Below are 17,094 nucleotides of genomic sequence, written 5' to 3'. Positions count from 1 at the left end.
TGACCCAAGCCTCAGTCTGACATCATCAACTGGAGGTGGTTAGAAGCTGTGGCAGCTAAGGATGCCCCAAACCCCCTTCCTAGGATGCTCTCTAGGAAGTGGAGATGTCACCCCACTTAAACTTTCAAATAGGAAATCCCTTTATCCTACCTTGCTTTTTATTGCTGTAATTTATTGATCTTAAAATACTGCATAACAGACTTCTCTTGGGTCAAAGAGAGATCCTAGAGCTCCCCTCCTCCACCTGAAGGAGCCCTGTGGGGCCAGGTGCTGAGGGGAGCCTCCTTGTATCCTGCTTATCTCTTTCTCCAGGGGCCCCAGGTTGGGCTCCATCCCATCTGCAAGTACCTCCAGAAGCATATCTATTTCATTTAATTGGAGTTGGAAGAGGGATCTTGCCCTACTTTTCCACCTTTCCCAGAGCAGGGGAGGGTGCGGGCACATTGAGCTCACTTCTCTAGTTTGAGTGTTGAGGTTGAAGCTGCTGCTGAGCAGCCTTCGGTGTCACAGAGGAGTCATTACCTAGGACTGACCTCTCAGTTCAGAAGCTTGCAGTATTTATATACAGAGATGAGAAACTATTGTGTTATTATCTATTCATTAAAAGTTTGATTGAATCCTGAGTGAGGTAAGCCAGACCCAAAAAGAGGAACATGGGGTGTACTCACTCATATTTGGTTTCTAGCCATAAATAAAGGACATTGAGCTTATAATTCGCAATCCTAGAGAAGCTAAATAAGAAGGTGAATCCAAAGACAAACATATAGACATCCTCCTGAATATTAACCTTCATCAGGCGATATGAAAGGAGACAGAGACAGAGACCCACATTGGAGCACCAGAATGAAATCTCAAGGTCCAAATCAGGAGCAGAAGGAGAGGGAGCACAAGCAAGGAACTCAGGACCGTGAGGGGTACACCCACACACTGAGACAATGGGGATGTTCTATCGGGAACTCACCAAGGCCAGCTGGCCTGGGTCTGAAAAAGCATGGGATAAAACCGGACTTGCTGAACATAGCGGACAATGAGGACTACTGAGAACTCAAGAACAATGGCAGTGGGTTTTTGATCCTACTGCACGTACTGGCTTTGGGGGAGCCTAGGCAGTTTGGATGCTCACCTTACTAGACGTGGATGGAGGTGGGTGGTCCTTGGACTTCCCACAGGTCAGGGAACCCTGATTGCTCTTCGAGCTGATGAGGGAGGGGGACTTGATCGGGGGAGGGGGAGGGAAATGGGAGGTGGTGGCAGGGAGGAGGCAGAAATCCTTAATAAATAAATAAATTTTAAAAAAAAGAAACATAAAAAAAGAAACACACACACACACACAAAAATCCCAGTATGTGTGTGTGTCATAAATAAATAAAAACTTCCAAGAATTAAAAAAAAAAGTTTGATTGAAAACTAAAATAACTTGCATTTAATTGTTGATTTTTTCTACCTAGTTGTAATGTGATTATAGAATATAATTTTTGTGAAACCAATCCTCTAGTATTTGTTATTCATCTTTTTGATTTTCTTATAGTTTAATTATGTTTTTCTTTGACATGAAGTCTCGCTGTGTAATCAGGTTATCATCTGACTGTCCATGTAGACCAGCGTTGTCTTGAAATTGAGCGCTCTTGCTTCAGGCTCCTACATCCTTGCATTGCAGACATGTGCCAGTATTTCTGGCAATGGTTTTGTTTCTGTTTCCTGTAATATATGGTATTAAGCAATGTTTAGTGTTGCTTAGTTGAATTTTATGCTAATGGAATGATTATGTGTCCTTGTGCTACTTGCCCTTTCTATTTCAGCTGGGGACTGAAGTGTGTCTCTTCTAGGTTCCCGTGTTGGAGCTCCAACTCCAGTGGAATGGTTTCTGCAGATTGGAAAAGTATTGAGTTTAGATGAGGGCATGAGAGTGGGTCCGTGTGCCCTCTTGTGGGGCTAGTGTCTTCCTAAGGGGCTGGAGAGTGAGCTTCTGCCCTCTTTCTTTGCTGCATGAGGACAGAGAGAACTGCTGGTATCTTGATTTTGGACTTGTAGCCCCCAGACCTGTCAAAAATAAACAGTTCTACGTAGGCTATCCAGTCTGCCTCTTGCTGTTGCGACAGATTGAATCAAGGCTCTTTTATTTTTCCCATTATGATTTGGAAATTTAAATGTTTAAGGATAAGAACATGTTACAATTTGTCTGTTCTGTGAATGGAGGATATTTGGATTATTTCAGCTTTTAAAAAAGTCATTTTATAAGTGCTTTCCTGTTGGACATATTAAGAGTTTTATATGAATGCCATTGCTGATAGTTGTTTCTGACCTCAAAGGTTGATTTCATAGGAGTTAGAAGAGTATAAGGAGTAAAAGTGTTGATGAATGAAACTTGTGAAATGCTAGTGCCCTTTACCCTCACACTGGAGGGCTGAGAGCTTCTGTGCTTTGAATTTTTGTGCTATTTCATGCCTATTCTAGTGTGGCTCCTTGGAGTGTTGCCATTGTTACTTTAACTGAATGTCACTGGATTACTTTGAGGCTTAACATCTTTATATTGTTTATGAACCATCTTACTTCCTTTCTTGTGAAGTTTCTGCTCATGATTTTGCTTACACTTTGAATGACTTGGGAAAGTAGCTCTTTTTTACTGGGATAGGAATTGCTTGGTTGAGTTTAGAAAATATCTATGGAGCCAATTCTTGGTTTGGGATCTGGTCTACATAAAGATGAATAAGGTGGACTCATAACCTCAATCTGTATTCTACCAAGGTTCAATTTACCTGTAAACTCAAGTTTCTCTATTGTCCCTGCACTAAATATTACTTACTATAGCTCCATGAGTTACCTAACGTTACTTCCCTGCTTACTTTAGCCATTTGAAAAGCAGCGTCTTTGACTAGCTGATATCTACTTTCCTTTTTCACCAGTGTGTCTGAGTGTTCTGTTTCTCATTCAGTTTTGAAGGTAGAAATAAGTTACTTTCATTGTAGTGGTAAACTATAATGAGGCTCCCTACCCACACTTTTATCTAACAATGCTGGGTTTTGCCTTTGTAGTTTGAATCTAATTCCCAAGGACCTTTCCCCCTTTTTGTTTCCAGATTACAATTACTATCTTTTATTTTCAAAATATCTTGCAATGCTGTTAAACCTGCAAACTCGATCCTAATGCGTGTGAATTATTCTTTCTCAGAGTGAAGATACGCAACAGCAGATCATCAGGGAGACTTTCCATTTGGTGTCGAAGCGAGATGAGAATGTGTGTAATTTCCTAGAAGGAGGATTGTAAGTAGAGCTTTTCGTGGGTATTTCTGATTTCCAGTGTGTGGTGAAAGTATGTACTTGATGAAAATCCTTCATTGTGATTCATTAAATTCGGTGAATTAATTGTTATCACTGTTAGGCATGACTCTAATTTGTAGACTTTTTAAGATACTCAGTCTTTCTAAAAATTTTCCCCTCCCAGCCTTAGTCCTTTCACCCAGTTTCTTGTGCATTTTATATTTACCGACATAAAAATATAGCCTTAAAATATTTTACTTATGAGATCACAGTGTTTACTTGCATGTTGCCTTTTTTGCTTAATACTTTGTAAACTTTTGCCTGTATATTCATCTGGAGAAATAGAACTTACCTAGCAAAGGTGCTGACTGCCAGCCCTGATGACCTGAATGTGATCCCTAGGACCCACATAGGAGGGAACTTGTTCCCACAAGTTGTCATTTGTCATATGTGCATCCACATACACAAATAAGTGTAATACATTTTTAAAAATTCTGGGAGATCATTCTTTCTAATGGGTGTAGTATTCCTAGTTTGAATGCACATAAAATTTCAGATCATATGCTTTATTTTATTATAAACAAAGTCAAAGTCTACTTTTCAAATATCTATGAGTCTAATATATCCCTATATAAGTTCAACTAGTAGATGTTTCTGTTTTTAAAATGAAAAAATTAGCTTGAAAACTAAATAAATACTGTAGATATTTATTTTTTCTTTTTCGTTGTCTGCAGCACTGTAAATTAGACCCAAGGCTTTGTGCTTGCTAGGCAAGTGCTTTCCTACTCATGTTCATCCCAAGCTCTAAGTAAATCCTTTAAAATGAATGGGTTCTATTGACAGCAGTTTACCTCAAAATGATTTCTTCCCCAGTTACACTTAATATGTTCTTATTGAGAATTAAAACTAAGTATCAGCAAAGTCACATGAATGATAAGATGCATATTGTAAAAAAAAAATCAGGGCAACAGAACCCACTTTTGTCTGACCATATTTTTTTAATAATGTGGAAAGTTTATTTACATTTTAAAAAGTTATATCATACTGCACTTAAACATGTAATGCATGTTTATGTGTAGATTTTGGTGTTAAGCTCCCCCAGACTCTAACTTAGTGAGCAGGGCAGCCACTTGTTCTGCTTTTGTTGAACCTCTGTGGGAATCTGGTCGTCTTTGCCGTAGCCATTGCTTCTCTCTTAGCTTCTTACCATCTCACAGGCGTCTCACCTCCGCAGGCGCAGGGTGTTTCACATGGTAGATAGAAAGAGGACCCTGTTTGGACGGAAATTAGGCTTTGAAATTGACATTCTTCCCTAACCATATAAAAACGGGAGGCAGTTACTTACTGTGCCAAAGATGAAGCTGTTCATCCATCCTCATTCTAGTTTTGATCCTGGTTAGCCAGTTCCCTTGGTCAGATTGTTCAAATTCTTGGAACTTCGTTTTCTCCTCTAAAATGAAATATTAGGTCTAAGGAGATGTCAAAAATTAGAAACTTATATTTATAAAATTTTACATTCTGCATTTCACCTCTGTACTGTATACTTTTTAGTCCACTTGACACAAACTAGAGTCATCAGAGAGGAGATATAGAGAAAATGCCTCCATAAGATTCAGCAGAAAGTCATTTTTTTTCATTAGTGATCAGTGTGGGAGGCCCAGCCCACTGTGGGTGGTGCCATCTCTGGGCTGTGGTCCTGGACTCTATGAGCAGGCCTTTTGCCGCAAACCAGTAAGCAGCCAAGGCCCCTGTACCAGCTCCTGCCTCCAGGATCCTATCCTGTTTGAGTTCCTGTCCTGATTTCCTTCAGTGATGGACTTGTATGTGGAAATGTAAGCCAAGTTAACCCTTTCTTCCCTAGCTTGACTTTGGTCATGGCGTTTCATCATAGCGGTAGAAACCCTGGCTAAGACAACTTACACAATAACTTGGATAGTATTAGATTGGTTAAAGTGAAATTATGTTTTTCAAGGCCAATTATGTTCTTGCTTTGCACAGGTCCTTAGTTTCTCTGAGCATTAATCTAATTTGTAACACATTTTCAGAAGCATGGTCTTTTAAAGCAAAACAAAAGACAACTTATAGTAAAATAGCTGATGTGTTTATTTTCCCTTTCAGGGAATAATTTGTAACTGTTGTCATAACCAATGTCAGAATGTTCAAAGTGTACATACAGACTTTTAAATTAAATCCTCTCTGGACAAGTAACCTAGCATACTAAGAATCCTCCCTAGAACGCGCCCCCCCCCACCCCATATAATTTGTTTTTGCTCTTATAGGACAAGGAAGCAGTATGTACTTAGAAGTTGTTTCTATAGAGCTTGCAAGTTTAGTGTTATATTTATGGACTGAGAAAAATGTCGTACCATATTTGTGGATACTCTCTTAATTTTGATTGTGTATAACCTTGTTTTAAATCATGTTAATGTGGAAGTGGTCTTGAGAAGGTGAATTTGGTATTATAAACTTGACTATTATACAGCTAAAGTGTATTTGGAAAAATAGAAGATGCCTCAGATAATTCCTAAATTATTCTTTTAAAAATGCTAAATTCTAGTCATATGAATAAAAGAATTTAATGAAAGAGTTGAGCATTCATTAGCCCAGTGTTCTTACATTTAGATTTAAGAGTAGTGTTTTTGGAGAGCATCTTGATGCTAAGTCTGTCTAAAACTTAAGAAATACTCTTTTTTTTTTCCTAGCTGATAATCAGTCTTAAGCTGTGTATTTTACTGTGACCTATGAAGTTATATCTTGTAAGCATTTGCACATGCTTTGTGATCTGGTTTGCCTGTTCCTTCAGCCTCATTGTTTACTAACCTATTCTTGTCTACTGGCCTCATGTCTCCCTGAAAGTGCATATTGTCGTGACAAAAAGCCCTTTTCAGCCATTGCGACCTGACTCCAAGGTGCTCCTCTCTTCATTGTTCCATGGGTCACCCTATTGGTTAGATGTCAGTCTAAATGTCTCTCTCTCTCTCTCCCTGTCTCTTTCTGTTTCTCTCTCTGTTTCTCTCTCTGTTTCTCTCTCTCTCTCTCTCTCTGTTTCTCTCTGTTTCTCTCTCTCTCTCTCTCTCTCTCTCTCTCTCTCTCTCTCTCTGTCCATTCTGAAGTGGGAAGCTCATGGATGTGCTAGACCTGCCCTGGTTCTCTGTGTGGCACCTTCCCCTACCTGTTGACTTTCTCATCTCTTTACCTGCTATCAGGGCCTGACACACCACACTTAACTCAGTGAATACTTTAATGAATAATTAACTAAAATTAAGTGCTGGCTTTTTTTTTACTTGACATTTCTGAAGAAAATTGCTGTCTTAATCTACTTAGCTTCTGAAGTTTACTTGAACGCTATGCCATTGTTACATTCTGTTTTACAAAAGGTCTTAACAAATGCCATTTTGCTTGAACTAATGAAATGTTCTGCATTTTGTTCACCATTTTAATTACTTTGTTTTGTCATTTAGATTAATCGGAGGCTCTGACAACAAGCTGATTTATAGACATTATGCAACACTATATTTTGTCTTCTGTGTGGATTCCTCAGAAAGTGAACTTGGCATTTTAGACCTAATTCAAGTAAGTTAACAGTTAGATCTTAACTACCTTTAATTAGTTATTTTGATTATATTTTTGTAAATTTAAGATTCAAACTCTATAAAATGATGGTTTGCTTGTTAAGTGTTCCATAGTTATCAGGTGGGTACGCTGTCACATATTACCTGACATAAATCATTTTAGGGGAAATATTTATTTTGGCTCAGAGTTCTGAAGTTTCAGTCTGTCAGCTGCTCCATCCCATTGCATTATGTCATGGCAAAGCAGTAGCGTAGCGGAAGAGCATGGCAGAGGAGTGCTGTTGTTCTCGTGGCCGTTGGGAAGCAAAAGGGCCAGGGACAAGATGAACATTTCAAAGACACCTCCAGTGGCCCCTTTCCTCCAGCTAGGTTCCACCTCTTGGTAGACTGTTTAGTTATGAACTTGTAAGTAGATTATTTTATCTAGAAAAACAGTACCCTCATGATCCAGTTCAAACCATATTAAAGGATGGAGAAACTAATCTGTTTAGGACTAATTACAACTAATTTCGTCATGCCTTTTCTGTTCGTGTGGGTTACTACAAGGAGCCCAAGACTCTGAATCTTTCTGCATATGTCCAAATCTGACCCTGAAGACTTAACTCTCCCAGGCTTCTGAAAAGCTTTTGAAGTGTGTCCATAGAACTGAAGGTCATTCATAAGACAACTGATGTTTTGAACCTCATCTGTTAATACTTCTTTGATGCTTTAAATTAAATCTTGCTTTTTTATTACTGCCTTCAACTTTCAACAGGTTGTATGTGTGTGCTTGTGTGTGTGTGTGCCTGTGTGTGTGCATGTGTGCTTTTTCATTTTATTGAGCCTAGAGATGTATTTGTTTCTTCCAGCATCTTTCCTTCTCTAGATTTCATCTCCTATTTTATTAGACTAGCCTGAATTTAGTCGTTTTCATCTCTTTCTACCTCCCATGCCTTGGGGATTTTGTCAGCAACTATCAAGGCTTTGAGATTGTCCTCCATTTGCAAGCTAAGTTGCTAAGTTGACCTACAGTATAAAGAATGGCTGCAAAAGATGAGACGTAGACTTCTTGCATTACTAACAGCAGAAGCATTATCCGGAAAACACCCCGATCCACACTAACAATTGCCTGCACTAGTTCTTGTCTCGGAGGATGCTGTGAAGGAGCCAGGTGATGCCTGCACCCCAGTAACTCATCACATGGGTGGGGGACCCCAGACTTGGGAGCTGACTTTCTTTATAATGGGGAAATCATGTCTGCTCTGGGGAGAACGAGATTCTCTTTAAGGGAAAAAGTAAACTTATCCTTTGCTGTAAAGGAAGACACTATTTTTCCAAGACTGTTTGTCAGTGTGACAGATTTGAAAAGATAGTCCTAGACACAGATAGCAACCACCTCTGTTCACAGGATTGTACAAACCTAAAATCTGTAGACTTTTCAGAGTTGCTTCTTACTCGCTAGTATTCAGTACAGGACTGCATGTGTGAAGGCTCTTGGGGACTTTGGGGTTTTCACGTACAACACTCCATGGCCTTCTGTCTTCAGACCTGGACTTTGGGGTTTTCATGTACAACACTCCATGGCCTTCTATCTTCAGACCTGGACTTTGGGGTTTTCATGTACAACACTCCATGGCCTTCTATCTTCAGACCTGGATTTTGGGGTTTTCACGTACAACATTCCATGGCCTTATATCTTCAGACCTGGAGCTACACTTCTTCAGAGTGCCTTCTGCCCCAGCTTTCTGTTCATGTGTAGGCCTTGTTTTTAGACAACTGCAAATCAGTCTGTTCTCTCAGTCTCGGTTTCTTCTCTCAGCTGCCTTCGTATCTTCCCATGTTTCTGTTCCCTCTGGTTTTAACATCTGGCGTGTTCCTCACTTTCCCTAATCCTGCCTGGGTCTTGCTTTTCTTTATTCAGTTTAGATTCCATGGAGAGTTATAGTATGCATAGCCTTCTGTGCACTTCATTCCCAGCCTGTGCTAATACACTTGGAAGATTTTTTTTTTAAGATTTATTTATTATGTATACAACATTCTGCCTCGATGTATGCCCGCACGCCAGAGGAGGGCGCCAGATCTCAGTACAAATGGTTGTGAACCACCATGTGGTTACTGGGAATTGAACTCAGGACCTCTGGAAGAGCAGCCAGTGCTCTTAACCTCTGAGCCATCTCTCCAGCCCCCCACTTGGAAGATGTTGAAGAAAAGCACAATGCTATTTACTGCTCACTTTAGACTACTGATCTCGGGAAGTCCTTAGTACTGTCCACTAGTCATAGTTCATCTGTGGCCCACTTTTTCACCCTGACATCACTTCCTAGAGCACTAACAAGACTGAAGCAGTCAGAAGAGAGCGTTGGCCAGCTCTTGCTGTCCACCTGCCTGCCCGTTGTGTGTTCTGTAGAGGCTGCACTCACGGTGCTCCTAGCTGAGGACCCAGGCTGTTGTAGTCTTCACTTCCTCTTCTCCAGCGCCCGTACACCTCTTCTAAATCATTCCCGCAGCCAGCACCGTGCTCTCCACCTCTACTCCCCTTCTGTCACTGACGTTATTTCTTTCTCTCCTTTGACAACAAAATACGTAGTTATAAAAATATATCTGGAACCCTTTTTGCTCTCTTGTACCATTGTTGCTGAATTGCAAGGTTCTTAGCAGGCTTCCTCTGCCTGATTCAGTTTGCTCACTCATGATGAGTACTTTCTCCACTTGATTTTGAGGGTAGTGTTCTTCCCTGGCTTTTGTCCTGCATCTTTAGTTACTTCATCGTGGCCTCGTCACCTCACCTACCTCTAGTTGTTGATCATGTCTTAGGGTTCTGTCTTGAGTATCTTCTCTTTTTGTTGGTTTACTCCTTTGCTAAGTTATTTTATCCAAATATTATCTGTGTGTTGGTGGTACCAAATTTAATCTTTAGCCCAGAGCTTTTCTTTGAGTAAATAACTTTGAAGCCCAATTTCTTTTTGGACTTCTCCTTTTGGGTATTATGTAAAGATCTCAAACTTCCTGTGTCCCACTCTGAGGTAGATCTGACATCTGTATTTCCTATGGATTTTGTCTTATTGTTAGCAACAACTTTACTCTTCCAGTGCTGTAGTCAGAACCTGAGGTCCTTAGGTCCTTAGGTCTCACTCTTTGCACCCTGCCTCCATCTTCGGCGAATCCTTGCCTGACCACTTACTACCTTCTTGGCTGTTACCACTTGGTCCAGGCCTCCACAATTAATCTGTATCCTGGCAGTTTCCTGGCTGTTCTCCCTGCTTCTGCTGTTTTGGGTCCTCACTTGGTGCTTCAGTCAGAAGCCATTGCAGTATGCCACATCTCATACCTTTTATCCTAGACTCTCCATAATAACTTCCTGGAGAAATGTGCCACATTTGCACATCTGTCATTGGCTACCCAGGGTCCTGTGTGTTCTACCCCGCCCCCCATTGCTTGCTTATCTTCCTTCTGTCTCCGTCTCACGTGCTTAGCCTCTTACTGATCTAACAAGCAGACTTCTACTTCAGACTTTGTACTTGCTGGCTTCGGTGCCTGGAATGTTCTTTCATTTGGTACCCACTTGACTGGCTCTATATCATTCTTCCAGATTTTGACCCAAATACTACCTTTTCAGTATGGAAATCTCTGGCTATGCTTTCTAAAATTCCCCTCTACATTTCTAACATACATCTGTATTTTTCTTTTCCTTAGCACATGTTACCATTTTATATGCCATATGGTTGACATATTTTGTTTATCATTTATTGCAAATAGAATAAAAGCTCTATGGAAGCCTAGAGGTTATGTTATTTATTGACTTATCTATCAGAACTGTATATTGCATTGCATTATTATTGTTGATTTATCTCATACAAGGAATAGTAAGTCTTCAAGAAATAATTGTTTGATGAATGGATTTAATGTCCATGTACAGTATACAATATAAAATAATTGACAATAAAGCCTAAAGTTTAATTAGAATAGTTATACTGAAAATTACCAAAATAAAATATAGCTATGACTACATATTATTGACATTTTCTTATCTGAGTTTTGCTTGCTGTGTTAATTTATGAGAATCATTAAGACACACACACACACATATGTATTTTCAGTTCATATGCAATCCCATCTCTAAAAACTAAAGAAAGAAGAAGAAGAAAAGCAAACTACCTTTAAAAATGTAGTTGTGGGCCAGAGAGCGGGTAAAAGCACTTTCCATGCAGGCCTGCTGGACAGAACCCACACAGTAGCAAGATCCATCTCCATCAAATTGTCCTCTAACCCCACATACCCGTGTGGGCACGCAGGCTGACACACACTAGTAAATAATTCTTAAAAATGTAAATGTAGCCGGGCGGTGGTGGCGCACACCTTTAATCCCAGCACTCGGGAGGCAGAGGCAGGCGGATCTCTGTGAGTTCGAGGCCAGCCTGGTCTACAAGAGCTAGTTCCAGGACAGGAACCAAAAGCTACGGAGAAACCCTGTCTCGAAAAATCAAAAAAAAAATGTAAATGTAATTGTTACAAGTAATTGTCTTGGGTGAAGATTATCAAGAGGTAATACACAGAATTGTTTGTTTCCTATCTGAATAGTACACATAGATGTGGCATCAGTAAATTGAAAGCTGGGGAAAGCTACATGTAAAAAGATTTCTTTGTCAATCGAGTTATGGTTTTTAAGTCTATAGGAAGGAAATATTCTTGATTTTAAATGAGAAATTACTAAGAAGAAAACTTAAGTAATAAATTCTAAATGACCACGCTTAGAAATATAAGTGGTAAGACTAAAGCTTTTGGTGTAATTGTTAATAAGTAAAAACAATAAATGATAGTGGAGGTATTGGTGTATCACTTTCCTCTTAAACCTGGAATTCTGTTCTGTTCTGTTTGTTTGTTTGGTTGGTTTTTTTGTTTGTCTGTTTGTTTTTTTAAAGACAGAATCTCATTATGTAGTCCTGGCTTGCCTCATGCTTAGTAGGTAGGTCAAGCTGGTATTGAACTCACAGAGAGCCATCTGCCTTTGCCTCATGAGTGCTGAGATTAAAAGTGTGTACTACCATACTTGACAAGTGTGTAATTCTTTTTTGTTTGTCCTGAGATGTATTTTATTTTTATGTATATGTCTATGCATGTGCGTATGAGTACCCAAGGAAGCCAAGAAAGTGTTGGAGCACCTGGAACTGGAGTCACAGGCAGTTGTGATCTGCCTAATGTGGATTCTGAGAGAGCCTTAAGTGTTCTTAACTGCTGATCTATCGCTCTGGCTCCCAAGTCTATAATTTCTTACACTGGTTTTTGAGTATCTTGGCAGGTATCAGTTACACGAAAGCACAAAGTAATCTTGGTAAGCATTTGCTATATGTCTGTTTATTCTTTCTTTCCTCATTCCTTTCTTCCTAAATTGGTGTTGTTGTTGAAAAATGATAATTTTAAGATAAACATACAATAAATGAGGTGCAATCCTAATTAGTCTTAATAATAAAAACCCAGAGTCAGATATTGGGGTAAAAGCTGAAAGATCAGAGAAGTAAAGGAGCGGCCACAATCACCTCTCACTTCTGACTCCTCAGACTGAAAAGGCCGAGCTCCTGTCTACACCCTGCCTTATCACTTCCTCTCTCTGCTTCATCATATCACTTTCTGTCTCCTGTCTGTACAGACCTCCAGACTTCTATGGTTAACTTGTGGCTAGCTCCACCCTCTGATTTTCGGGCAAGCTTTATTTGTCAGAAAACAAACAAAATATCACAACATTTCCCCCTTTTTTGTCTAAAATAAAAAGGGGTTATAACTAACATAGAAAAACTATGTGTAATAAGTATAATAACTATATACAAACATATACAGATTAGAGCCTGAGACTCTTAATCTCAGGGTCATGGGTTCAAGTCCCATGTTGGGCACCATTTGTAACCCGACATTTCTCTCCTGCCCACTAGTTCCTGAATAACCACTCAGAGGCTTAATATTAATTATAAATCATTGGCCGATGGCTCAGGCTTATTAGTAGCTAGCTTTTACATTTAAATTAACCCATTTCTATTAATCTAAGTATTTTCACATGTCCATAATGTTACCAGTCTGGCATGTTGTACCTTGGGTATCTAAATAGCATCTCCCAGACTCTGCCTTTCTCTTGTATCTCTGCTTGGATTTCCTGCCTAGCTCTATCCTGCCTTGCCATAGGCCAACACAGCTTTATTTATCAATCAATAAGAGCAACACATATTTACAGTGTACAGAAAGACATCCCACAGCACATAAGGTTGAATATAATTTAAAAATAATATTTAAAGCTTTAAGCAGAGACTTTAAAGAAAGTTTGAGCCTGCAATAACTGACTTAAAATTTTTGGTTATTTGTCCTTTTATCTCTGAGAACCACTAAAGAATCACTATTTTGTTTCCCTGTATACTTTCCTCGAAAAGAAAGAAGAGACAGCATTTTGTTTTATATGGCTGGTAACAGAGAAGGAAATGACCAGGACTATACATTGCCTTCTGAGTTCATTATGACACCTACTAATTTATTTGATATACAGTTATAGCTTTATTTTAAAACTTTGTGTCTCTGAAGAAAGTAATTTTCTGTTCCTTTATTGGCTGTCCATGACTGAAGAGAATGGTAGAGACGTGCTACATTAAAGTTCTGATTTTTAATGAATGGCTATAGTAGCCATTCATTAGAGTCTCTAGAGTTAAAAAAAAGGAGAAAGAACTCCTTTAAAATTCAGTCTGCTTTACTGAGAAAGATTAAAATGATTTGAATTTACTTAGAAGTAAAGTACTCCGTGCTCTATGCCTTAGGCTTTGATTTTCGATGTTGTGACACATCTACAGGACAGCTGTTACATCTCGGAAGGGAGTTAGAGGAGGAACTGCCAAAGAACAAGAATCGTGCATCAGAACTGATGTAATTCTGTCATGTGCTTTTGGAAAAGGAAAATGTCTATTGTGTTTTACTAATGTTTTTGACTTTATTTCTCAAACAATAGTAACTTTAGTGGTGGTAGTAGTTGAAGTGTGTGTGTGTGATTAAACTCAGAGCCTTACATGTTCCACTCTGATAATTTGTTTTGATATTATATAAAATGCAGAAAAGAGTATCTCAGGAGAGTTATATCATTTTGCTTACTATAAAAGCAGACTTAGAGGAGCTGGTGAGATGGCTTAGTAGTTAAAAGGCACTCTTGCAGAGTTTTCAGTTCAGTTCCTAGCACCTACCTTCACTGTCACACACCTGCCTGTAGCTGTAAATGGAACTTTCTTAACCCAGCCAGCTGTTTCCAAATACCTGGTGGCTGCTTCCCAAATTACCACACAGTGGAGGCTTACCATAAATTATAAATGCTCAACCAATAGCTCAGGCTTATTACTAACCAGCTCACACTTTTTAAGTTAACCGATATTCCTTATTTACACTGTCATGTGGTGGTGGTACCTTTATTAGCATGGCACATTCATCTCTTGCTCCCTCTGAATATGGATTGTGACTCCTAACTCCAGCTCTTCTCCTTCCCATCGTCTTTAGTCTGGTCACCCTGCCTACCTGGCTACTGACCAGTCAGCATTTTATTAAACCTATCCAAGTGACAAATGTTTACAGTGTACAAGAGAATTATCGCACAGCAGGTAATTCTACCTCAAAGGGGTCCAATACCCTCTTTTTGCTTCCTGAGGCACCCACACAGGAGATACACACTCATACAGATACCCATGAATGTACAAAAATAAAAATAAAATTCTATAAAAAACCTAGAGCTATTTTTATAAGACTTTTAGCATATTATGCATCAACTTACTGTGTTACCAAAAAAGAAAAGGTTTGTAATTTACCTGACAGGTAGTAAGTCTGTCATTACCTTGAACATGTTCATGTCTTTGCTCTTGGTTACCAGTTGTTTTATTGCTTAAGAGGGAGTGCTAACTGTGTGAGCCAGTTGCCATGAAAACACGGTTGAGTGGACAAAGATGATTGAGGAGCTCATCATTTTTGCTTCTGTTTCATCAAACAGCTATTCAGAGCTTATTCGGAACTGATTTTCTTGATTGTTTTCACCCTCTGGTTGTGAGACTACAACTCTAATGTAAAAAATTAAAAGTGGAAAATGAAAAATTTGTTCTTGCATGTTCCATAGAGAATAAAGAAAATGTCAGCCTATCTCTAAGTATATACTTGTAATTTTCTTGCTTCAAGCATTAAAAAAAGTACTATTCAAATAATCATTGAAAAACACATATTCTTTGCAAAGATTTGGTGTTCTCACAGTGTGCTTGTATTCCCTGGTTTGACTTTCCGTGTTGCGTTAAGTCTGGAAGAAGCATTTAAGCACACTCTGTGGGACTTATGCTAGTGTGTCACTCACTGGAACGGGAACTTCTGTTCTTTAATTGCTCATAAGTTACTAGAAAGAATAGCCTTTTTTATTTCTTTTTACAAAATCTTTGTTTTTGAGACAGTTTCTATATAGTCCTGGTTGTCCTGGAACACACTGTGTAGACTGGACATGCCTCAAACTCACAGAGTTCCTCCTTCCTCCACCTCCTGAGTGATGGGATTAAAGGCGTACCCCCCCCCCCACACACACCAGGCCTCTTTTCTGTTCCTGATATGCACTGTTTTAATGTGATGACCGAGCATATGTAATAGCCGGCCTTAAGAGTCTTTTCTGTTGCTGCATGTGTACATTGGAAATGTTAAAATATTTACACAGTAAGAACAGAAGTTCATTAAATATTAATGTTGGGTCGTTTGAGTTATTTATAAGCCGTCACACTATCCTCAATTTGTATATTGCCACACAGATAATGGAAGCTTGATAGTGGATAATTCTAAATTTCTGCTGTGGTTTTCTGTACTACATTTAGTAGTTACCACAGCATTGACCTGGTTCATTTGTAGTGGAAACACTGAGTATAGTTAGGAAGAACTGTGGCCTTGGGATATATTTTCAATTTAAAGTTCCATGTGTAATATTGCCACAGTTACAGCGCTGCTAGCCAAGCTTTTATGAGATTATTTCATTTATGGATGCTGTGCTAAATTAATATAATATTCATGGAGTTACTTAATCTCTACAGACCTGGGGATTTTTTTTTTTTTGTCTTTAAATGTACTTCTTTTGAAGATGCTGCTTATAGAGTTGATAGGCTTGTTAAAAAGGTCGATGAATTCAAGCAGTATAGAATCTCATATTAAAAGTGTTCAGACTTTGCTATGTACTAGGTGTACAACTTTTGACCCTAATTTTCTTCTAGTGGGGAAATAATACCAAATAGGTGTGAACATTGAAAAGACATCCTGTATAACACTTATCATCAAATCATATATTTATAAGAAAGGAACATAAAGACTGACTTAGTACACAACTTGAATTGGTAATTTTTTATTGTCTTATTTTTAGAAGTATCTATACATCTTTTCTTCTATATGCTATATAATGTCTTGGGATGAGTTTCATAGGGTGACACATATCCTAAGAAGGGCTTAGCTGAAGAGATGGTTTAGCGGTTAAAATATGTACTATTCTTACAGAGGACTCAAGTTCAGTTCTCAGTGCACACATCAGAGTGGCCCAAACTGCCTGTGACTTCAGCTCCAAAGGACTGGACACTGTCTTCTGGCCTCTTCAGGCACTGTTCTTACACGCTCATGATGGTGGAGCCTGCTCACTTGTTCCTGGCCACTTAGACCCGAAATAATCACACGGAAACTATATTAACTGCAACGTGCTTGGCCAATCACTTAAGCATATTGCTAGCTAGCTCCTGTATCTTAAATTAATTCATTTTCATTATTTTGGTTTTTTACCACGAGGCTCATGGTTTACCCATAAGGTTTCTGGGCATCTGTCTTCTTCAGCGGCTACATGATGTCTTCCTGACTTGCCTACTTTCTCATCTATTTCTGCTTGAAATTCCCACCTTACTCTATTCTGCCATGCCACAGGACCAAAGCAGCTCTCTCATTAACAAAAAACATTCACAGCATGCAGAGGGGGATCCCACATCATGCATACTCACATGTGTGTACACACACACAATTAAAAATAAATATATATTTTTTAAAAATAGTAAGCTTAATTGGGGCAACTGATAAACAAAGAATACTGAGCTGAAAACGATCTCCCCTTATCCTATAGAAAATTATGCTGAGGTGGATGTTCCTTCTCTGTGGAATTGTCTATTGCCTGTTGCCATGTGCTAATGGAGATGTCCCCACCTCTGTCATTTTCCTCTTCTATAGTGTGGGTGGCTTGAAAGCATTCTTGTTAGTGGATGATAGATACGTTGTTTAAAGCT

At 39.0% G+C, this 17,094-nt stretch overlaps 1 protein-coding gene across 4 annotated transcripts in view; it reads left to right on the top strand.

The window, feature by feature from the left end:
- Ap3s1 (adaptor related protein complex 3 subunit sigma 1) overlaps nt 1-17,094 on the top strand; it is a 46,452-nt gene that overhangs the window by 8,984 nt on the left and 20,374 nt on the right. For all 4 annotated transcript variants that reach the window (XR_005974985.1, XM_041659854.1, XM_041659852.1 and 1 more), the window contains exons 2-3: nt 3,169-3,260; nt 6,719-6,830. Coding sequence is in view for 3 of the 4 variants with exons in the window: in XM_041659854.1 (XP_041515788.1) it covers nt 3,169-3,260; nt 6,719-6,830 (204 nt within the window). In the remaining variant the exon portion in view is untranslated. The remainder of the gene's footprint in view (nt 1-3,168; nt 3,261-6,718; nt 6,831-17,094) is intronic.

Source organism: Microtus oregoni, unplaced genomic scaffold (assembly GCF_018167655.1).
Source record: "Microtus oregoni isolate MIOR12 unplaced genomic scaffold, Mior012 000011F_ref0000422, whole genome shotgun sequence".
NCBI lineage: Eukaryota > Metazoa > Chordata > Mammalia > Rodentia > Cricetidae > Microtus > Microtus oregoni.
Note: the sequence above shows the minus strand (reverse complement) of the source record. Positions and strands in the feature narration are given on the sequence as shown.